General features: G+C 57.6%; 1 protein-coding gene across 16 annotated transcripts in view; it reads left to right on the top strand.

Annotated features, from left to right (window-relative positions):
• The window catches only part of SAMD11 (sterile alpha motif domain containing 11), a 221,908-nt gene that overhangs the window by 183,952 nt on the left and 14,909 nt on the right, over positions 1-23,047 (top strand). For 15 of the 16 annotated variants that reach the window (XM_066982194.1, XM_066982195.1, XM_066982196.1 and 12 more), the window contains 3 exons: positions 6,754-6,846; positions 12,277-12,441; positions 16,995-17,139. In XM_066982194.1, coding sequence (XP_066838295.1) covers positions 6,754-6,846; positions 12,277-12,441; positions 16,995-17,139 — 403 coding nt within the window. The remainder of the gene's footprint in view (positions 1-6,753; positions 6,847-12,276; positions 12,442-16,994; positions 17,140-23,047) is intronic. The other variant, XM_066982193.1, reaches the window with a different exon arrangement.

Below are 23,047 nucleotides of genomic sequence, written 5' to 3' on the forward strand. Positions count from 1 at the left end.
AGCCTGCTTGCCTGGAAAGCTTGCCCTGGGATTTGGTGCTCGGGTAGCAGGCATGGAGCTGCCGCCCCGCTCCTTGTTTCCTTGAAGCCGAAGCCCTGCCGGGGCAGGTCCTGCCTTCCAGCGCTGCTCCAGCACACGCACCCTTTGGCAAAGCATGCCCGAGGGCTTCTGGTGGAGGTGAGCCTCCCCGGTGCGAATCGAGAGCAGGAGATGGGAGGGGGTTCTCAAGGATGTGAGTGCGAGGAACCAGCTCCTAAATGAAATGAGATGATGCGCTCTCCCCGGGTGCAAACTTGTGGCATCAGACCTGGTCAGAGCAGCCAGCGGTGCCACGTGCTTTAGGTCAGGCATGAGTGGAGCTGGGAGCAGCTGTCCCAGGGTGGAGGCCTGGGGGTTGGAAAGATTTTATTAACCCTTTGCCATGAGCAAGAGGAGGGTCGCCTGCCTATCTCATTAATTTTTCAGCTCTGCACAAGCCTTTTGTTCCAATTCCTTTTCTTCTCTTTGCTCCTCTCCCATTTCCTGCTCTTTTCCCTCCTCCTTGCCTTTCCTTGGTTCTCAGACCCTTTTTTCCCTCCTTTTGCCTCCATCCTTACTCCTCATCCCACACGCGCGCCCTTCCTCCCTCCCATTCCTCTTCCTCCCTTCGGTTCCCGGGTCCTCCTCCCCGTTGGCCCTTCCCCACCCTCCCTCCATCGCCGAGCTCCTGGGGAAGAAGACAATTCGAAGGCTTTCCTCTGCTCTCAGCTGAGAGGCTCCTTCCCTCAAGCCAATCAATGGCAGCCTTTCAGCCCCAGTGGGGCTTGGCAAACATTAGATCAATAAGTTATTAGCACCATTCTGTCAGCTGTAATGTGGAGATTGATCGGGGCCGGGGCTCCTGCATGCTGCCTGGCACTTCCCCAGCCTGATAAAGATGACAGATTAAGGGAATAAGAAAAAGGAATTAAGGAGTCTGGCTGTCAAAGCTGTCACGGGTTGGAGGAGCGCTGTTTTTTTCCAGGGGCTGAATGAGTGCAATCGGACATTTAAATGGTGCGAAGGGCACAGCACCACCAGCAGCTCTGTTGGAAACTGTGATCTTGGGCGTTCGCTTTCATAAAGAGCTGCTAGGGGTGGAGGCAGCACCAGGGAGCTGGCGGGGACCATGCGCGGCAGAGCCAGGAGCCCCTGGGGAAACGCCAGCCCTGGCCCTGCCACACCGCCCCGTCTGCCTTTTGGGGTTGTGTCGTATTCCCCAGGACCCAGAGAGGTATCTGTGGCAGAGGACCGGTGCCAGGTTTCATAGCTTTTTATCACGGGTAGATAAATGGAGGCCAGACGACCGCTGCCTGGGAGGTTTGTGGTCCCTCAAGGAGACGCGGCGCGATCCTTATTGGAGCCGGGCTTAAGCCTTTTGATTTAACAAGCTTCCCCCTCCTCCCGTCCTGCCCACGAGAGCAGCTCCTTCCTAGAGCTGGCAGGATCCTGGACTTCCAGCCCAGCCTCCCTCCTTCAATCTTTTCTGAAACAGAGTGGGGATTCACAAGTTTGCAATCGCTAAAAAGCCTCTCTGCAGCATATAAAATGAATGCAGATCTCTCTCTTAAGTGCAGTATATCCTCTCCATGAGTGTTTTTCATACTATGAATATTTACCACCTTTTTATGGCTCGGCGCATGCTGTAAAAATGAATTTTGTAGGAAACTGGGCGACGAGGGGACGTTGGAGCACCTTCCCTAATAAACAGCCTCGTTACAGCCGGGTAGGAGGACGGCTCCAGCACGACCTGCACCTCGTTCCTGGGGAACTGAAATATTGGGCTGGCCTTTTAGGAGCTTGGCTCCAGCTAGCGAGCACGAGGAGGTGGGAAGAAGCAGGATACTGTTTGCCTGGTAGGAGGAAAGGCAGATGGCCCAGCGGTTGGAGCTGAGAAGGGGGATGCGGGCTCCTTCCCAAGGCTAGGAAAGGCTGGTTGATGTGTTGTACGTCGGGAATCCTTCTACGACACTCTTGTGTGCTCCTGCAGCCTGTTAGCTGGCATTTAGGGAGGAGTGGGTGACACCGGGGCTGCTCTCTGTATTTCACCAAGATCCATGAGTGACAGCCGCTGACCCTTGGCTGTTGGAGCCCTGCTCTGCTCCCGAGAGCGACCGGACACCTCTCTGCCAAAATTAAGTTCTCTCAAAGTGAGCAGGAGAGGAAAAAAACACCCTTTGGTTACTTGCTATTGCATCCTCCTTGCTCTGTAGTAAGGGACCGTTAGCGTGCCCCATTCCTCCCTCCATTTGGTTGCTTTTTTCTTCCTGTTTCCAAGAGCTTTTGCCCCGGGGATCTTGACGTGTGATGCTCAGGGGAAGTTTGCAGATACCTTGGTCTGGGTTCGGGACTGTCCTGAGCCAGGAGCGTGCTACTTGCCCTGCTCTTTCAAACCTTTGTGCTGTCGAGACTGGTACAGCAGCCAGCAAAAGGACGCTCTCTGCCCAGGAGGGCTTGTGATCTAAACCTAAATGACAACCAACAAATAGGTGCAGATGTGGAGAGATGAAGGAGCAAGGAGAGAACCTGATGCGATAGCTGAGGCTTGAAGCCTGCTGTCTGCCGTGTCCCTAAAGCCACCGAGCTGACCTGCTGGGCGGAGGCTGCTGCCTTTATTTTGCTGCTGCTCTGACATCCCCTTTGCAGTGACATCTTCCCCCTTCCTTGATAGACCCACCGCTGCCCCGTGAGCTGGCACGCGGCCGCATCGTCCGAGCATCCCAACTTGCAGAAACCCACCGCCTCCCTTCCCCCAGCTCCCCCAATATTTCCCCCCTCCCCGTTCTCGTTGCCCTCAGTTAAATTATGGCCCGTTATTCCCATGACCTTGTGCTTCGCTCTGCCTTTGTTCCATTGATTCCTGCTGGCAAGGGACGGGGCCGATGTGCCGCCAGGCTCCACGCTGCTCCGCGCAGCCTCCCGCCTGGCCCCTCGTCCTCCAGCCTTTGTTGTCAGCAGCCCTGCGACTTGGCGAGCCGGTGCTGCTTCTCGCCGGCAGGGCGCAAGCCCATCGAGGGGGGAAAAAAGTCTCTGGGGTCCCTGCAAACCTGTCACGTCGGGCACGGTAACAGGCTGAGCAGCGGGACTGGAGCACCAGAGCTGCCTGAGCGGAGCAGCTCCGCCGGTGCCAAAGGAGAGGGGAGAGCTGCGTGGAGTGGGATGCTGCCAAGGCATTTCAGGCCGGGCAGTGGGAATTGTCATCCCTGGGGTTTAAGGTTAACGGGGGGCTTAAAAGCAAGGGAAGATGTTTTCCTCCTCTAAAAACAGCGTGGAAGGGGGTGGATGAAAAGGGCTCTCTTCCCTTGTTAGATGTTGGCTATCAGAGCCTGGGTGGATTCCCATGTAGCCTGGCTCGCTTCTCTGTTTACTCAGGGCTTCTGGGGCCAAAAAGCTTTCACAGCAAACCCAGCGATATGGATAGGGAGCGTGAGATAGGGCTTGATCTCCTCCCGCGGCGTCTGTAGCACAACACAGGGCAGCAGCGCTTGGTGCAGTGCATCTTCCACTGTAGTCCACCCATTTCACAGTGTTGGGAGGGCAAAAATTTTGGGACCACCTCGAAGTTGTTCGTTTGGCCTTCTCCAGGTGAAACCTGTGGTCAGCTGTGGGGACAGGTTGGGTCCCCACCTTGCTTTGATGCAGTGTGCCCTCGGTGCGTCCTCTGTGCTGCAGACCCACTTGTAAAGGGTGGAGATAACGCGCCCCCCCCCACCACCACTTTGGGGAAACCTAGAGATAAGTTTTCTAATCTGCCCAGCTGACTTAGGCTCCCGAGTCCTCTCCTCAAAGCTGATAATGAGGCTGGGGATCCTCAGACGTGTTGGTGAGCGTGGCCGTTAAGTCACCCAGCTCCACGGAGGGCCGGGAGCCCGGGGATCAGCGGGACCCTGCCAGGTGACGTTCCCACCCGTGGCCTCTAATCGGCGGCCTCTAATTCCCTTCCCACAATGGGAAACAAAAAAATAAGCCATTTTGATTTCTAGATCTTGAGGGAAAATACCAGACTTGGTTTCCAAAAGCTCCCTGGATCGCCCTCTGTGCTGCCTCGTTGGGCCAGGAGCAGCTCCGAAGGCGGTGCAGGGTGTGGGGCCCGTGGGGTGCTGTTGGGTGCTCGTGGTCGGGGCTGTGCGGGCGATCAGTATGCCTGGGGCTTCCTCCGGCACTCCCCGCTTGTCATATCGCCTGGCCGAGCTTCATAACGGCGCCATTCTGCTGATAATGTCTTTCATTTTCAGCCGGAATATTAAAAAACTGCCCTGATTTGGCCGACTTGCTATTGAAATGCTTTGCGGAAGGCAGGGGAGCGGAGGCAAAAGCAGGGATTGGGAAAAACAACAGAAAATAAAAGCCCACGCGACTTTTGTCTGCCTCCCCATCTTCACCCAAGGGTGGTGTTCCCTTTTGCAGGGGCACGGCCTGGGCCGTGGAGTCGTGGAGAGGGCTAGGATTGGTGCTGTGCTATGATACATTGCCATTGAGGCTGTACCCCAGAACTGGTAACCTAAGTGGGCACCTGCCTCGTCCCTGCTCTGCAGATAAGGAGGATGAGGAGGGTCTGACCTCTGTAACGCTGGGCTGGGATGCAAAAGGCTAATCCTGTGGTCTCCTACTGATGCAGGAGGTCTGGGGCAGGTTGTTGGATCTTTGTGCTTCAATATCGGCTGCAAATGATCCCCTCTTCTTCGCTTAGCATGTGTCTTGTTGGGTTAGTTCCACTTCTGGGGGCAGAGGCATCTCTGGCACATCCCAGGACTTTGCCTTAAATGGAAAAAAATTTTCATTCTGTGGTGTGACTGCCATCAAAAGTGCTGGGGAGGAACCCAAATATAGCCTGGCTGCTTTGGTGCAAGGTGAACCTGAGGTGCGGATCATCTAAGAAGGTAATACATGAACATGGGGATGCCTCAAAATCGGGCTCAGATCCTTGGTAGTTGTGAATTCAAAGCATCTTCGCTGCTCTTGTTATAACTGCTCCACCACGTAACTGGTGCTTCCATCTCCTCTTCCATGGAGCCTCCCCTGCCCGAGGTGCGCCAGAACAAGCCCTGCTGGGTGTTGCTGCCCCCTGGCCAGGCTGGGAACAGTGAATTGTGAGCGGGGCACTGGGACTCGGTTCTTCCAGAGCCACAGGTCCCAGATGAGCTCCTGGGGAGGACATGCTGCAAAATCTCCGGCACTGAGGGGCTGCAGCGTCAGGGTGGCATCTCCAGGAAAATCACCACGAAGAAGGAAGAAATCCTTGTGGCTGCCTCTGTGCCCTGTGGCCGGGCGCTTCCTAGCTCTGACGCTGCCTTGGCAAGCTGCTGCAGCTTTGGGGAAGTTACTGGAAGGGGAAACTGAGGCAGGAGGAGGGCTGAAACGCACATCGTGCCGACAGGCTGACTCAACACCTGGAAAGGGAAGCGCCTGGGAAACTTGAGCGCTGCCACTGGCTGCCTCCATCCCTGCCCATCTGTTTTCCAGTCGCTGCTGTTTTGTTGCATTTACTTGGGGCTTCGGTTCCGGCTGGCTGCGAGCCTCCGCAATTGTCTCTGAGTGCCAGCTTTGTTACCGGGCTGGGAGACAGGGTCGGGCGAGATCAGATCGGCGGCAGCCCGTGCTGCGTAAAGCCGTGCAGTGCCACTTGTGGCTGTGCCGAGTGCCAGGAGTGCTCCCGGGATAAAGGGTGCAGATCCGCGCTCGGGCTCTCCCGGTAAATGCAGCGCCGAGGCAGGACCCCGGGCTTGCAGAGCCGGACCCGAAGTGGTGTGCAGTGATTCTGAGTACGAGGGGCGGTCGCTCGGCTCAAAATGTCACCTGCAACCGAAATCATTTCGCTGCTCTTATAAATAGCACCGAGGGGTTTTGTAACCTTTCTTAACTCAGACGCGCCGGGCAAATTGCAGAAGCTCTGCACGCATGTTGACTCACGGGCAGGTGCAGCGTGTGCTCACTCAGATACGGTGCTTGTTTGCGAGGTTTATTTATTATTATTTTTTAAGATGCTGCATCTTTAACAAGCGCTTGATAGATGAGAATTTGATGCGTGCAGTGACAAACAGTCTCTTCCTTCCTGCCCATATGCAACATCATGCTTTCAGTTTTCCCCAGCATTATTATGGGAGGATATTGATTTTAAATCTGTTCGGGGACGCTGTAATTGTATATTAGATATTTTGTGTTGGTTTGTAGGGCTGCACTAATGCAAAAGGCTTGAGCGTTTCCGTACAATCTAGAGGGGGAAGATTGCTAAGGACCTTGAGGTTTTGAAGAGGAGAGAGGGAGGGAGGGAGGGACGGGGGGAGAGAGAGAGAGAGATACTGTGGTAGGAAGATTCAGAGATCTGTTGTGCTTTTTTTGTTGTTGTTGTTTTTTTCCTCCCCTTTCTCTCCCCCAGTTGCTTTGCATCAGGGCATGAAAGGAGTGGAAACACCAGGGGGACAAAAGGCAACAGAACAAATGATGAAACTCAGTAAGGAAATCAACTGGATTCAGAATTTATGGCTCGAAAACGTTGCATTGATCAGAGTGCGAATAGTCATTATGTGCTTTCGGACTGCGTGATTAGGAAAGCAGATCAAGGCTCTCAAGATGATGATTTTTCTTACTTTCTTTTTTTTTTTTTCCTCTGCCTGTAATGCGTGTGTGTGTGTTTGTGTGTGCGAGAGGAGGAAAATACCAAAGTCTCGCTGGCTGATTCTGCAAAGAGGAAAGTACAGCCTTATCTGATGCTCAGGTCTCTCCTCTCTCTCCTAGATGAGATTTTAGGCAAGAGAAGAGTATGTTCTCCCAACAGCAGCAGTGAGTGTCCTTTAGAAAGCAAGAAAGCCCGAAGTGAGTCCCCAAAGGGTAAGTGCCGCTTCTCCCTCCCCCCATCCCCTTCCCCTTTCTTCTCCTTGCTTAAATGTGGAACTTAATTGAAATTAGGGAGGGAGGGAGGGCTGGAGAGGCTGCGGCGGGGTGCTGGAAGTCGCCAGCGCCGAGGGTGCCCGGGGAAGGCTAGCAGCGCTCTCTGCTTTCTTTATCTAATCGCAGGGAAGCTTGCGGCGCGAGAAGGGAATTGCCTCTTAATTAGAATAATTATTTTAGGGCTTAAAAAGCAAGCTGCAGCTTCTGCAGCGGATTTTAGGGGTGTTCCTACTTTTCAGGCGGCGTGCCTTGATTATGCGTTTAATATAAAAGATACGGAGAGGCTTATCGTGCTGGCATCTGCTCCTTTAAAGGGAAAAAAGAGGAGCTAGCAGGGAGGATAGGGCTGCCTGCTTGTTTCGTATGCATTTATGGCACTGTTCCTATAGAGATGGAATCCGCGGAAGGTTTGTCTTTTTTAGGGATTTTTTTAATCTCCCTATTTGTTTTAGGGCTCCTTTCTCTAAACGTGATTTTCAAACTTTCTTTACAAGCGGCGAAGCGGGGTGGGTAATGGAGCCTGCAGTTAATGAGTTTGTCTCCAGGTTGCGTAAATGAGGGCTTGCAGGCCGTTCACTTGAAGGCTTTGTTGTTAAGTTCAGACTAATTAGCTGTCAGTAATGCCCACCTCCATCACCGTGCCTAACCTGCACTCTTCTGGCTATTTAAAAAAGAAAAAGGCAGGCTGGCTGGCTGAAGCTAGGTCCTGTTTTGTGGGTTTGGAGGCCAGCAGCTGAGCCTCCTCAAGGTGTCCATCCTGAGTAACGAGTCCAGGGAATCTCAAGGGGGACTCGTACGCAGCAGTTTGTCCTGAAGCCTTCTGAAACCGAGTACTGTGTATGATGAGATGTAAAGATATATCACAGAGACTTGTACCACATCCTGATCTTGCATAACGTTCCCGTATATTGTCTCTTCCTGATACCTTGTCCCCAAATTATGATCCGAGAGGCAGCATATTTTGAGAGGCTGCCGAACGCTAGCGTCGCTTCATACAATAAAGCTAGCATTACCTAAGAACATCCTAAATCTCTTCTTTCACGTAAGCATCTCCTGTCTGCTAAGTCCTCATTCCAATTAAAGGCACCTTAGCTTTTTCCTGGGCTTCTCTGAAAGACAGAAAGATACACTGCTGCTCTTTGCTTGGTTTCCCTGCTTGGTTCGCCTGCCCTGCTCCTGTTAGCCCAGGAGTTTCTGGCCGCTGTGCAGGTAAGTTCCAGCAGGATGCTGCTGTGGATTCCGAAATGTGTTTGTTACATGGGAGCATGGGCTCCTGTGCCACAGCCGACAGACCTGCTGTCTGCTTTGCTCGTCTGCTGAGGCTGTGTCCTTCCCAATTCCAGGACCACGAGGCTTAGAAAATGAGCCCAGGTAACAGCAGCCTCTGTGGCCTGGCTGAGAACGGGCTAAACTCCAATCAAGCCATCTGAAACCGAGCTGCTGCATTTGGATTCACCCTAGGAAAGCGCCTGAACCTGCAGAGATGGAGGTTTTGGCCTTTGGAGCAGCCTGGTCAGGCCATCCCATGCTGTTCCCTTCCTCTGCCTTTCTCTTCGCCTGCGTGGGCTGAGCGTGCACTAAGCTAAATCCCGCTCCCTAACTCCGGGTGACTCAGTTTGGGATTCCCCCCGCTCGCTTAGAGCGGGGTGCCCAGGAAGCCCCGCACACCAGCAAATTTTGAGTTTCCACTCCCACTTTTTTCTCAGAAAGCCTTCCCCGCCCTTTACAGCGGTGCAAGGCGGAGTGGAAACTCTGAGCTGGGCCTTTTGCTAATCCCCCACATTACCTGTTTTTTATTGCATCCGATCACAGGGGACTCCCCTGCTCTCTCCAGCACCGCGCAGGCATTTTAAGCCTAGGCTGTGCTGATGCTAGCACACCGTTAGAATAGCTGGGGGGAATAGGAACAGAGTCTTTGGTGCTTTTAGGGCCTTTATTTGCCCACTCCCTGCAAGGCAGAGGGAATAAAGGCGGGGTAGAGCTGGTGTTTCTGTTTCCTGTGCCCCGGACAGTGAGAGCAGCTTGCAGCTGGGAGCTTCCAGACTTGCCGTGCCACTGGCAGTCAGAAGGATGCGTGCTGTGCGTGGGCCCCAGGGGCTGGTTATTTGGGATTTGGGACCCACTGCTGCAGAGTGGATCCCAGCTGTGCTTGGTGGGGACAAGAAGTGAATTCAGCCTGAGATTTAGGGGTGGGAGATGGGGGTGACCGGTGGGATTTTGCAGCATCCTCGCCAGGTCTGCGCTGCGCTCCGGTCTGCGCCCGTCCTTTCCCCTTGTGCCCCATGCGGGTGCTGCAATCCTGGGGGTGCACAGTGCTTGGTGCCCCTTGCCTTACAGCCCTGATGCAGCCCTGGCACTGCGGCCCCATCTCCCAGCCAGCTTTTTGGAAAGAAGTGACCCCATGCCTGCCACACATCTTGGGGACAAGGCCAGGAGAACAGGGGCAGGCGGGGAAATCACCGCCTCTCCCTCCCCGAGCGAAAAACCACCTGTGGGGCTGGAAGCCCTTCCAGCAGGGCAGCAGCAGCCCTCCCTTCCCCCTCGGCGATGCTCGCCGCCGCGCGCACGCCAGAGATCAAAAGCGAGCCCTATCTCGGTGGAAACGGGGCCGCGGCGGCGCGGCTGTCAAACAGAGCAGAACGTTCTCGCGTCTCGTATGGAAATGCGAGCGGATCAGAGGCTCGGCGCGAGGGCTGCGCTGGCAGGTCACGGAGGAAGCTTTCTCCCCGGGAGACAATTCCCCAAGCGAAGCCCTGGCTCCCGAGGCAACGGCGTGGCTGGAGATGTGCTTCCCCCGCGCCTCGAGACGTGCGGTGAAACGGGGTGATGGCAGGAAAGGGGGGGGGGAAATGGGGAGGAACGTTTCGGTTCCCCTTCGGGCTGCTGTGAAATAAATCTGGTGTGAGTCTCGTCATTTGGGAGGGTTTCAAACCAGGCTGGACCAAGTGCTGGAAAATCCAGCAGGAGGAATGTTGTGCTCACCCCCCGGGGCGGGCTGGTGGCCTCACGCGCTGCTCTTTCTGCCACTCTCTTTCCTTTGCTCTTGGAGGTGATTCAAAGCAAAACAAAACCTTACTGCATCCTTGGTTAAGGAAGTAGACGGGAGCTGGATCACAGCTGCGCAGTTCAGATCCAGCTCTGACAATTTGTTCCTTTATTTCTTATTTTTTTCTGCGGGGGGGGAAATCCACACGTTGTCTGATCTGGCTCCAGCCTTGCCCGGTTGTCGTAGCACAGGAGGGGCAGGCTGGGTGCTCCTGGCCACCCCTGGGGCTGTGACGAGGTGGTGCAGCACCTCCACATCCACCACACCAGCCCACATCGTCCAGGAGCTGGTTTTTGGGGGGGCTGGCGGTGGGGAGAGGGGGTCCCCGTGGCTGGGGTGCAGGGGGGGATGCTCGGGAGGCGCTGCCTGGCTCTGCCTGCCCGGCGGCAGTGCCAGAGTCCGTTTCACACCTGGCAGCTGGAGGAGATTTGGCGAGATCAGTCTCTCCCGCATTACCCCCCGGTAATGACAAAAGCAGACAGCAAAGCTTCAGCAGGGCTGGAATTATCGCTGGCTGAGTCATGTGAAATCTTGGAGTTTTCAGCGTGGAAAGCTCAGCCTTTCCCTGGGCTCCTCCTTCCTCCTCGCCGCCCCCCCTTGCACCTGAAATCTGCTCTGGGGCTGATCGGATGGAGTTTATGGTAATTAAGTGCTATTAACTCCCCTTCTCCCTCCTTTTTTTCCTCTAATGACACAGCTGTGTAAAAAAAAAAAAAAAATCAGTGATTTCCCTAAAGCAGGTCTGCGGCGCGCGGCCTTGCTCCTTAGACCTTTGCTTAAGAGCATCAGAAGGGAGCAGGAAGAGTTTGGTGCACTTGTGTGTCCCCAGGGAGGTGGCAGGGGAGATGGGGATGGGAATTGGGTCGCTGTCCCCATCCCCGTGCTCCTTCCACCGGTGCCCTGCAGGTTTGGGTACCTGCAGGTGCGGATGTCTCTTCTTTTGGGGCAGGGTTTTGCGTGTGGTGCAGGGTGGGGATGAACTCCTGGTACCCGCCAGCTCGAAGAGGGTCCCAGACCCACGCTTTGCGCAGGAAGCCTGTGGTCCCCGAGGTGCAGGTACCTCTGCTGGGGGGGGAGATGGGTGGTTGCAGGTTTGGCCCCAAGTCGCAACGCTGGGTGAGAACCCGTGCTGAGCGGGGCGCTGACCTGAGCCGGAGCGGGCTGGAGATTGCCCTTTTTGAAGTGTGGTTTGGGAGCTTGGGATGCAACAACCCCTTTTAACTGAAGTTGTGCACAGATTTTTTTCTTTATTATTTGTATATTTTTATGTATATATTTCCCCTGCCGTGCCGTGGCGGGGGAGGAGGTGGTCGCATTGCTACCTGAAAGCTGCACCCCCGGGTGCGAGCCCCTGCACGCTCGGCCGTGCAGTGGTTTGGTGGCAGGCAGCACGTACCGCCTGGTTTGTGGTGCTGAGCGCCCCAGGCGCGAGTGAACCAGCCCCCCCGCTGCCGCGGCAGGGTCCCTTTTTGGAAGCATCTCTTCCCTCGGGCTGCACCGGGTTGCCCCAGGCTTTCTCATCAGAGAGCAGCCTTAGGAGCCTTTCTCTCACCTGATGGACATCCACAGCTCTTTTCCCAGCAAGGTGCCCGGTGCCTGCATGGCTGTTACAGCACCGCCACCGGCGTAAAATAAGCGTCCTGCTTTCGGAGCCACCACCCTGAAGGGGATCTGGAAGCACGGCCGCCTGCCACGGGCCCTGGGGGACCCGGTGTGGGACGCAGGAGGCAGGAGCTGGGGCAGGCAGTAGGGTGGTCTCATCATTCACCCAGCGCAGTGGGGGTCCTGCCTGCGCCCCCGTCCCTCCTGCCTCTTCCCCTCGCTGCTGGGAGTTCCTGGGCGAGTAATGAAAAGGTTTTGCCCCTGGGGAAGATCCGAGATAAAACAGCCTGAGAGCAGCCACCGCCAAGGCAGAGAACGGTAATTACTCGGAGCTGTGCTTACAGTAAACACAAAGCCTCTGCGGTTTCAGCTCCCTGGCTGTCAGGCTGGGATCCCTGCTGCCCAGGGAGCAGGCAGGGCCCTCCTCAAAGCTCGCAGGCGTTTCGGGCAGGGGCAGAGGTAGGCGTGCTGGGCCACGTGTAGGCTTTTCTGAGTGTGAGGCTGAGCAAGCCGTAGCGACTGCACGTGGTGCTACGTCTCGGGGCGCGAGGACAGCTTGCGAGGTTGAGTTTGGTGTGTGCTAGGGTCGTGGAAATTGTCCTAACACCCCCCCACCCACCTTGCTCTTTCCTTTGCCCCATCCCTGTACTCAACGTGGTTTTTCCACCGTGTTTTAGTATGGAAAAAAATAAAATAAAAGCCCAAATCTCTCTGCTCTTCAGAAAACTCCCACACGCCTCTGCTGGAGGACGCGGTGACTCAGATGACCCCGGAGGAGCACTACAGGCGCATGATGTCAGCGCTGAACGAGCACGGCACGTTCGAGGAACAGCAGCAGCAGCGGCTCTACCAGCTGGCCAACAGCATGGCAGTGCCCAGCCACGGAGGTACGGGCACGGCGGGGACACCGGGGCTTGGGTTTTCCAACGGTTATGGCTCGTAAGACGTTACGGTACATGGCTATCATGCAATGAATACAGGCGGTGCTAAAGAGGATCCTCTGGACCCTTTTTCCCCCATCTCTCAGGAGGTGGCTACTCTCAGCCATCTGTAAGTGCTAACACCTTCTGGAGCGACCTGTATCTGGAGGAGATGAGCCACCACATCGCTGCCGTGTATTTTGCAGGGCGGTGAGGGGTTTCCTTCTGTTCCTTTGTTTCAAGAGCTTGTGTCAAGCCGTATATTCAGAATCCATGGTGCAAGTCTTACGTGGTCATGGTGCAGAGCAAGGGGGACGAGTGCTGGGGTGAGGCAGGGGGCTGTGGCAGCTCCAGATGCCCCTGGCATTTCGTGATGGGGTCTGAAGCAGCAAGATGATGTCGCAGGATTTAGCTAAGCGTTGATAATGCCAGGCTTAGAAAGTTTGTGGAGTAGTTGCTGCCCACAGACGTAGCATAAATTGGTGTTAATGACCTTTTGCCTTAATGAGAATTAGATATCCTATGATTTTACGGACAATTAAAATATGCAGATGAAGCTACGTCGCAGTGAAGGCAGCTCAGCAGGCAAACGCTGAAGTCAGGGGGACAGGTTCAGCCATGGTGTCATCTTTTGAAAGCAATCGTGTTTGCATCACCAAGGATTATTGTGGTCCTTCGCTAGCCGAAACCAGATCTGCTGTGAAGTGAGGGGGTGCTGCAGGGACAGAACCTCCCCTATACCCCACCTGCTGAGGGCTTCATCAGGGCATGGCTGTAAGGACCACGTAGCCTGAAGCTTCCAGCACGAAGGAATTGTCCCCAGACCTTCCCAGGTCCCCTGAGGTTGAGCTGGGAACGGCTGAGGGACCCCCCCAGCCCCTCTTTATTTGCTGCCTGCCGTGTGCTGCTCGTTGTGCTGCTCTACGATGCCCGCCTGGCTGCTGGCTCGAGGCTGGAGCAGTACAGGAGTATTTCTGCACCAATATTAGTGTTGAAGAGAAGATGCTGCCGCTCTGCTCTTCAAAACAAGCTGGTGCTTGTAGTTACGGGAGGGGAAATCCAAAGCCTGGCTCCAAAACGCATCAACAGGTACCGCCGTGTGCTGCCGCCCTGCTCTGCGCAGGTGCCAGCACCTAACGGGGGCTGCGGGAAGGGAAGGGAAAGGAAAGGAAAGGGTCTCTGGAGGCTTTGGCCTTCAGCTGGGGAAGAAGCCGCCCGACTGCAGCTGGGCTGCGGGATGCCGAGCTGTGCCTAAAGGGGGCACCAGGCGGTTGCAGGTTGCGCCCTGGGAAGCGCTCGGCAGAGCGCGGGGGCGCGACGTCCCCGCACCGCTGCAGGGTGCTGGGCCCGCGGGGCGCCTCGGCCGCCTCCTTGGCCCAGGGGGAGGCTGTGCGGGGTCCCGGCGGGGTGAGCCAGCTCTCTGCATCCCTCGGCACGGGGGAGGGGGGAGAGATGCCTCCGCTCCAGCGCGGGGAGCAGAGCTGAGGAGTGGTGCTGTGCGAGGAGCCAGGGCGCGGGGGCTGGCACGCGCTGCCGGGGGGGTCCGGGGGAGCGCGAGCAGCGTCCGTGAAGCATCCAGCAGGAGCTGGAGGAGAATCTCCAGTCTGGAGTGCAAATCCCCGGGGCTCCTTGTTAGGTTAATGAAGAGGCTGTCTTCTTTTCCACTCTGTTTGATTTGATTGGCTTCTCTGGGGGCAGGAAGGCGATTCCTTTTGCTGCGGAGTAAGAATTTGCTCATCAGCAAAGGCAGGGGCACAAGGCTGTGCTTAGACGAACGGTGGCGAACACGGCACGTGCCTCGGTGTTCGGCTGTCCCCTGCGTTTACAAGAGGTGCAGGGCTCCTGCAAGCACAATAGTTTTGGGGCAAAACCATGCGCTGTGGGGCTGGAGTGGTCGCCCTGTGAACACAAGCGTGCGAAAGCACCGGAGGTCGTGCACAAAGGGACAGCACGTCCAGACGCTCAGGTCTGCCTTGACCGTGCTGAATACATGCTCTGTAATATTCAGCACCAAACGGGGTGCGTGCACACCTGTATCTAACAGGAGAGCCCCCTTGCCCTGGGCACCTGCTGGTGCCAGACACAGACCACACGCAGCGGGTGCCACCCCCTTCTCCCCCCACGTCACGAGGAAAGTAGCTCATTCCATTAAAAGCCTGACGCTTTATTTATTATTTTTTTATGATTACGATTAAATCGTCTCCTCAGCCTTTGCGGGATGAGGGGTCACCCTGAGGTTTTGGGGTGGGCAGGGGAGAAGAGGAGCCGGCACCGAGGGGCTCTCCGGTACCGCTGCCGAGACAAAACTTGGTGAATTTTGGATCGGCTCCGCGCCACGGGGCTCTGGTCGGGCCATAAATTATTCGTGCCACTACAAAGCGCAGTTTATCTGCGGGCTCGCACGGAGGCACCAATAACATTAATAATTTAAAAAATGTTAATAATTTAGAGATCTTTTTTTTTTTTTTTAATTGCTTTTCTCCCCCCCCTCCCTCCCCCTCCGCCCCCGTTCTCCCAGCGGCATTCATCCGGCATTCTGAATTCAGGCTGTCTCCGTGCCTGGCTCCTCCATCCGCCGGCGTCCCCCTGTCAATCACTCTGATTTCCCAACTGTCAGAGTGCAGGATTGTAAATAACAGATCCTCGGGGGGGCCGGGAGAGGGGCAGGGGCATGGGGGGGGGGTGGAGAAGGAAAGGAGGGAGAGCAAGAGGAGAAGGGAGGGCGGGCGTGCGGGGGGTTGCTGCGGTCATTCGGGATCAGTGCGGCTCCTGGAGCTGGCCGCGCGCCAGCCTTCTAAATTACAGGCGCTGTGGCAATCAGGAGCGACCTGGGCTTTGCAGATAATTAATTTATAAACATTGGAGGTGCGCCGTCCCCGGCTCGGAGAATTCTCTCGGCTTTTTTTTTTTTTTTTAAACGCCATCCGATGGGGTTTTTGGTGCTCCGCTCTTCCCTTAGGTGTTTCTGCAGCTGGAAATTTGTAGGGCGTTTGAGTGTCTGTCCCCTCGTTTGGGGAGGGCTGTGAGTGCATGAACGTGGCTGGAACCAGCCAGGTACCCGTGTGCTGCTTGTTCCCAGCCCCAGCTTGCACACGCTTTGAGCCCTGACCATGGCAAAAATACTCGATGGGGCTCGGGCACAGGACGCGTGGATGCTGCAACCCCCAAGACCAAAAAAAAAAAAACACAACGTGCTGGTGGAGGAGAGCAAGGAGAGGGAAAGGGTAGCGTGGCCAAGGTTGCGCAGCACGCTCGCATTAACTTTGCTTTATTAATCGGTTGTGGGAAGAGGGCTGATGCACGCTGCTTTGTGGGGAGGGCTTGGAAATCGCAGGCTGCTCCCGAGCAGGGTGTGTTCATTAAGATAAATTCTCCTCTCCTCCTCTCCCCAGCTGTGTTTTGGTTTCCTTTCGCAGAGTGGCACGCCTGAGTGTGCGAAGGAGGTTTCCTGTAAGCGTGCATCCGTGTGCGCGCGTTTCCTGCGTGTCATGTGAATGGCAGCAGAGGGTTTTGTTGTGGGTTAGAAGCGAGCCGCGTGTAGGAACGAGGTGCTCCTGGTGCTGAGCTGTGAGAGCAGCTGCACAAAAAGCCTCGGTCGGTGCAGCTGGTGCCCGCGCCCCTTGCCCTTCTCGGAGGTTTGTCCACCTGTGGCGGTCCCCGAGGAGGAAAGCAGGGCGGAAAGCTGTTGCCCGGGCATCTCCTGGTGCTCCCCAGCAGCCCGTGGCTCCCCGCTAGCCGTGGCCGTGTCGCCCATCGCGTGGCACTTGGGTGTGTGGCCGGGCCACCCGCGCTGGGGGTGACAGCGTGCGACGTGCCACCGCCTGGGCGATGGGGAGGTGGGGGGGAGCTTGAACGAGGGGTGCGTTTTTGCATTTCTCTCGGGCTGATGAAGGCGCCGAGCCCAGGGCTGGAAGTTGGGGGGGGGGGAGCCCCTCGCCGTGCCCCAGCCCTCTCCCTGCAGCAAAACCGCGCCGGGCGCGCCCCAACCTGCGCGAGGGGCCCCGCAGCGCTTTGGGGGGGGGGCTCCGGGTGCTGCTGGGGCTACTCCCGGAGCTTTTTTTTTTTTTTTTTTTTTTGGGGGGGGGGGGGTGGATTTTGGGGAAGCAGCCCCCCCTCCCCGGCCCGGGTCCGAACAGCTCCCGCTCCCTGGTGCCCCCTCCCCGCCTGCCTCCTCCCCTCCCTCCGCCAGGCAGGCAATTAAGCAGCAATCCGCCCCCCTCCCTCCCTCCCTCCCCTCCCGGAGTTGCACAATTTCCTCCGCTGCCCAACTCCCTCGGCGGCGGAGGCGGCTCCGGCTCCGAGCCCCCCGCTCTGCAGGGTGAGCACCCGGGGGGGGCCGGGGGCTGCGGGAGGGATGGAGGGAGCGGGGGGGGACCCGCTGTCCCCAGCTGGGGAGCCGGCAGCAGCCGGGTTGGGAGCTGGGGGGGGGGGCCTCCGGGCAAAAGGAGGGTGGCGTGGTGGTGTTTGTTTTTTTTTTTTTGGGGTGGGGGGGTCGCGGCTGATCCCTTCCCTCTCCCCAGATCTGCTCCGGGCTCGGCAAGAGGTGGCGGCGGCGGCGCGCAACCCCGGCGCGATGGAAGCGCACATCCCCTCGGGCAGCAACTCGTCCAGCCAGCGGAGGAAGCAGGGGCTGCCCCAGCACAGGGACACCCACTTCCCCGAGAGGTACCCGCGGGGGGGGGACACGGCTCTGCCAGGCCGGTGGGGAGGGCTGGCCGCGGTTCCCCCCCCCCCCCCTCTCCGCCCCCGGGGCGGGGTTAGCTCCGGGCACGGCTTGGGAAAGGGGCTGCGCTTTTTTGGGGAAGGGCTTTGGGGGTTGGGGGGGGGGCTCCAAGAGGCCCTGGGGGACCCAAGGGGCAGCGCACCCCTGGATGAGAGGGCACGGAGGGTGGGCTGCCCCTGTGTCGCCTCCTGCGGGCGTGGGGGGTTTGGGGGTTTGGGGGTGGGAGAGGGAGGGGGCGATGGGGGCTCGCGCGCTGCCTGCCTGCTGGGAGCCGTCCCAGCCCTGCCTGGGATCCCTTACCCCAGCCCGTCCTTCGGCACAGAGCAAGTTCAGGTGTTGAAGGTGGGGTTTTAGAGCTCCCCCAGATAACGAGAGAGAAGGAATGCACTGGGGTAGAATAAAAAGAGAAGAAATTTCCCTTCCTTCTAGAGGAAGAAGGAGGCGAGGCTTCCTTTTTCCACTGACAGGAGTGCTGGAAAGCTGATTTCCCTCCCTCCCAAGAAATTCTAGCTCATTTATCTTGCTCTGTGCCACAAGCCATTCCCTCCGCAATCAGGAACTTCAGAGGGAAATTAAATTAAAGCTGCGTGAGCTCCTGACAAGGATCGCAGAGGTGGGGATGCAAAGACTTTGGGTATCACGGGACAAGCAGTGGAAAGCTCCAGCATCTAGCCTCGTCTGGCTTTCATCTCGGGGTGGGGGCGGCTGGATCTACGGATTATATAGTGTGCGTATTAACCCACTGCATTTAGAGTCCCCCCCTTCGTTAGGGCCTCGGGGATCCCGTCTGTTTTTCCCTCTCTCTGAGCAAGGAGGCTGGGCGCAGACCTTCCTCCTGCAGGGTGCACTTTGGCTAACCCGCCCCACGAAACCCCAACCCAGGCCACGTGGATCGCAGGAAGACCTGCGAGGAATGCAGGGATAGAGGAGCTTCAGCGCAGCCAGGCATGGGGGAAATTTTCTCCAGCTATGTGTGGCCTGGAGAAGCGCCAGGCCAGCCGGAGGGCTGCCTGGAAGAGCCCCCGCGGAAGGGTGGAGGCGGCGTGCGGGGAGGCGCTGCACGCAGGGGGGGCAAACTGCAAAGGAGGGAGATGCGTATCGCGCCCGGAGGTGCTCTGCTGCCGGGCAGGTGTTGTGACGGAGCTGGGCAGGGCCAGGAAGCGTTAAATTGGTTGGGAAGAGGGCAGGGAGGCAGCCAGCAGCCTCGGCAGGGGCTGGAGCTAGGAGCTGTGTTCCTCCCCGCACTGCTTCTATTCGTGATCCCGTAGCCCTACAAGCTGGCACACGTGAGACGGAGATCCCGGCAAGGTGAGGAGGGGAGAAGAGCACGCAGGGCCCCAGCCTGGCGTGGATATTGAGAGAAGTTCCTGCAGGCCCTGGGGTTCAGTTTGCAGGGGTCACCCCGTGCCTCAGTTTCCCTTCACGCACTGCGATGGGGCCCTGGTTTTAGGGATTTTCCTGGGGTTTTAGGGATGCCAGGAGAAGCCACGGCCATGCGTTGCAAAGCAGAAAAGCACCATGTGGGTTAAATCCTGCCTTCTGTTCTCCCTGTTGATCTTAGCTTTGGGTTTTGCTCTTGGCTGCCGTGGTCTCTGTCAACCAGGTAAATCACAGCAGCCTTTCTGCACCTTATTGTGCAGGTGTAGACGTTGTAAAGGGTTCAGGTAGGCACTGACAAAGGAGGCGGCGATGGAGGAAGCGGGCTCACGTGCGTAGGCAAACCGTAGGTAGATTTATGGCATCTCCTTTCCCAGGAGCAGAAGTAATAATGCATGATGCGGGGGGATGCGAGCTGTTTGGCGCGGCGTTAAAATTCCATTTCAGCTTCCTATCGGGAGATCTGCGGGGATCAGGTCAGCTCTCAAGCGTGGCAGCAGCGTGGGCAGGAATAATTAGCCACTCCAGGCGTTAACGTCTGGCAAAGCGAGGGGGGGAAAACCCACGCAGGTGACCCGGTTCTGCTTAGCAGGGCAGCGCAGCGGCTCTCGCGGAGGCAGCGGTGCGGGGACCTTTGCTAGCAGGAGCTACCTACTCAGTGCTCTGCTTCCCGGGTGTGAGGAGGGTGGGAGGCGAGGAGTCTGAGCCGGGGAACGTCTGTGAAGGGAGGTGTGTGTCCGTCTTTTTGGGTAGGTGTAACGAAGCACACGGTAGGAAGATGGGTGCTGGCTCTGCAGAGGATGATACGCCTGTGTGCGCTCCTAAAAACACTAAATGGGCATTTTTTGGGACCAGATCCGAGGTCCTTTTAGCAGAGCGGTGTTCCCTTCACCTCTCCAGCTTTCCCAGCTGTCGGAGGCAGTTCGTAAAAGCTGTGCCTCTCACAGTGTCCGTGGCCAGACCTGGAGCTGGGCTGCTGCTTGAGAACCCGTTTGGTTTCGGTTTCCTAAATCCTTCTCGAGATCGGTTCAGCCTCGGCTTACGGAGCGCCAAGACCCGGTGGTTTGTTTGAAAGGGCTGTTGAGTTAGCTCGGAGTTATAAAAAGACTTGGAAGAGGAAAGGGTACAGCTCGAAGGTGTCACTGTAACTGCTCCAGCCTGGAGAACTTCCCATCTCCAAGCTGCTCCGGCTCCTGCAGAACCGGCAGGTGGCTGCGCCCCGCAGGGACTGGGCTGCTGGGATCCCGCTACCTCCCGAACTTTTTGGCAACGTGCTGGCTTTGCTGCCTTGTTTGGCCTGGCAGGTTCTTAGCCAGGGTGCTCGGCTCCGGGTATGTGGTGCAGGACCTGCTCCTGGGCTGTGCTCCGGCCCTGGAGCTGGGCAGACCCCGCTTCTCACCAGGGCAGGGTGCTGAGCACCAGCACTCACCTCCTCGAGGGGAAAACTCCTGGGCCCTGCAGGCGCTCAGGCTGGGCTGGGCCAGCTGTGGTCACCGTGGTGGGACTCGGCTCAACACGACGTGGCAGGAGGGCATTTGGAGATGCCAGGAGCCTGTTCGTGTGCCCACGGTGGGTGTCCGGGGGAGCCAGCCCTGCTCAGGACAGGAGAGGGCAGGCAGGGACAGGGCAGGTGTTGGGGCAGATATTTGTAAGAGCATCCAGCTGCCTCTGGTCCCATCCACGTGAAGCGTTAGGGACACAACTCGGGCAGGAGGAGTGCCAAGGAGCGAGAAATGCTGCCTGCATGAGATGCCATCAGCGTCCTGATCGGCCGGGGCTGGGTGCTGAGCCCTTCGGCTGGAGCTTGGTGGGTGCGGGAGCCCCAGGGCTGGGGGACCTGCCCCGTGCCCTTCCCTTACACTCTGCATCCTTCAGAGGCCTTCCCCCGTGCCCGAAATACCCAGCGAGGATGGGGTTCTTTCCTGCTGCCGTTGATTCTTTCACCACCTGCGTCCTTCCCCCTGCACTGGGGGGTTTCCCTTTCCCCCCCGTGCTCCCTGCTGCCCTCCTGCTCTCACCTTGGCCTGCCCTGCATCCCCCTCTCCACTCCGAACGCTGCATGTGCCTTCCTCCCACTTCTGCACCTCCTCGCCTGGGCGAGGGGCAGCGCCGAAAGGCCACGGAGCTCGACCTGCCGTAGGGAATTTGGCTTTAGCACCGCTTTGCATTTTGAGAGCATGATTCCCCCAGCCAGCCCCTCCACGCCTAGGACAGCAGAGGTACGTGTCCCTTTCTATCTGGAAAACCCAAGCACCGTTTTTTTAGAAGCCTTTTCGTTTCATTCAGTTTCCCTTCCTGGCACTGGCAGCGTCTGTGGATGGCGAACGAGCCAGGAGCTGCGCGCTGCCTGCCTATTACCTCAGGTTTAAAGTGTCTCTCCCCATCAAATGCAAAGCAGAAGCAAGCAGGGCTCTCATGCATTTTTTTTTCCCTCCTTCTTCCATCCGTTCTAAATTTATTTCCATGCCTTGCCGGTTTCAATCTGCATTTCCTGACCCCCTCACGTCTCCAGCCGCAGCCTCTGCTCAGAGCCTGCCGGGGGGAGCAGGAGAGCTCGGGAGGCTGCGAGGGGGTTAAGGCGAGAGGCTTGGCTTTACCAGTATAATGTGTAACCCCGTAATGACTTTAAATATTGATTATTTGAAGGCCATTAGTGCTTATTGTTAAAGAAAAGTCAATACTTTTTAAGCCTCGCGAACCATTTGTCTCCTGTTAAAGGACATATCAAATTTAGCAGCATGCAGCGCAAATCCCCTAATACCCTGCTCCCAAGCCTCCAGCTGGCATATTAGGGGAAAGAAAGGGGCTGGGGGGAGGACTGGGCAGCACCAAGGAGCTGCTCTCCGCAAGGCAGGGACCAGGCTCATCGGGTGGGATTGCCAAGGGCTAAATTCACGTCCTCGGGGCCCGGGGCTGTAACTCAGCCCTCGCTCTGGGAGGAGGAAGAAGAGGAGGAAGGAAACGAACGGGGCTGGTACCTGCGTGGGAAAGGATGCGAGGATTTGCATTTCGGTCTGCCTGAAAGCATGCGGCAGCCGTGGCTCAGGTCTCGGGGGCCTTTTTCTCAGGGGCTGCCTTTTTCTCAGGGGTTGGCTGTTTCCAGGCTTGCCGGGAAGCAGTCGGCCGGACCCGTGCAGGAGGGAATCAGGCTCCCCAGCTCCGCACCGGGGCCCTGCTCCCTCCTCCTGCCCCCGTCCCCGTGCCAAGGGCCAGGTTCGGGGGGGCAGCAGCATCTTCCCTGTCTGCATGGCCCCAGGCTGGGTGGGAGGCAGGCAGGCCTTGTCCTTGCGGTGGGGAGCATCAGTCTGCCAGCAGGGAGCAGGTCCCTCATCCCCCGGGGATTTCTGGGGTCGCCTGCTTGTCCCACGTGTGTTTGGGGGGAGCTCCAGTCCTGCCCAGCAGACAGCCCGGGGGGCTTGGGGTGACCCCCGTCGGGCAGGTGCAGATGCATCCCCCTGAATTTTCTAAACCCAGCTCATCCCCAGCACGGGCAGTGCGTGTGCAGCGTAGGGACTGATACGTTCCCCGCAGCCCCACCAGAACCAGCGTGGGCTGCCGGTGCTGGCCGTGTGTGTGGCAGCAGGATCAGGCCCCCATCTCCCTCCCTCCCCAGCTGGAGCATCGCTCGCTCTCTGGTCCGTGCCGCGAGCTGATCCCTGCTGTGCTGGGGAGCTGCGGGGCTCTGCTGGGAGCCGGAGGGACTGGCCGTGAGCAGCCGTGAATTCCTTTGGGATCGCGGTGAGCGCAGCATTAAGGCGTAAGAACAACCTCTGATTAACGCTGTGCTGCCACCAAAGGGGGAAATGTCCTTTTTTCCCCTGCCCAGCCCCGATCCCCATCACACAGCGTTGCTTCCTGGGTCTCCCCGCGGCTAAAACCCAGAGCCTCTCCTCATTTTTTAGCATCTCCCTATAGGTCCTGTGCCTTGGGCCGCTGCGCACTGCTCCCAGCACCAAATCCCCTTCCCTGTGTTTGCAGAGGCAGGGAGGACGCATCCACCGCTTGCCTGGCCGCGGAACGGTTAAAAGCGACTTGATTTCCTAAATTGCTTCTTATAAAACGACCAGCACGTCTGCCAGCCTCGTCTCCCCATGATTACAGCTAATTACGATCGAGCGGACACCTCCTAGCCCCCGTCATGCCGCTTTAATTGTCCGTTATTCATCTGCAGGCTGTCCGGGGTGGCAAAGCACTTGGCAGCCCAGCGACCGAGGCCTCGGCTAATTGTGAGGCCTCGGGGATTAGGGCAGGTGATTACACACTTCATGGTGTAATTACATAAGCATCGCTTGGCTGCTGCCCCGGCTCGGAGCCGAAGGTCACGCGCTGCGTTACCTGAGATTAATTGGAGCTGCCACCGGAGTGCGAGGTGCTGGCGGAGCGGTTATACGATTAGCATTAACATTTCAGCAGCGACGGATCGATCCGTGGCTCTCCTCCAGACACAGCGAGCTGTGCAATTAGTTTAGAGGA

Source organism: Anser cygnoides, chromosome 23 (assembly GCF_040182565.1).
Source record: "Anser cygnoides isolate HZ-2024a breed goose chromosome 23, Taihu_goose_T2T_genome, whole genome shotgun sequence".
NCBI lineage: Eukaryota > Metazoa > Chordata > Aves > Anseriformes > Anatidae > Anser > Anser cygnoides.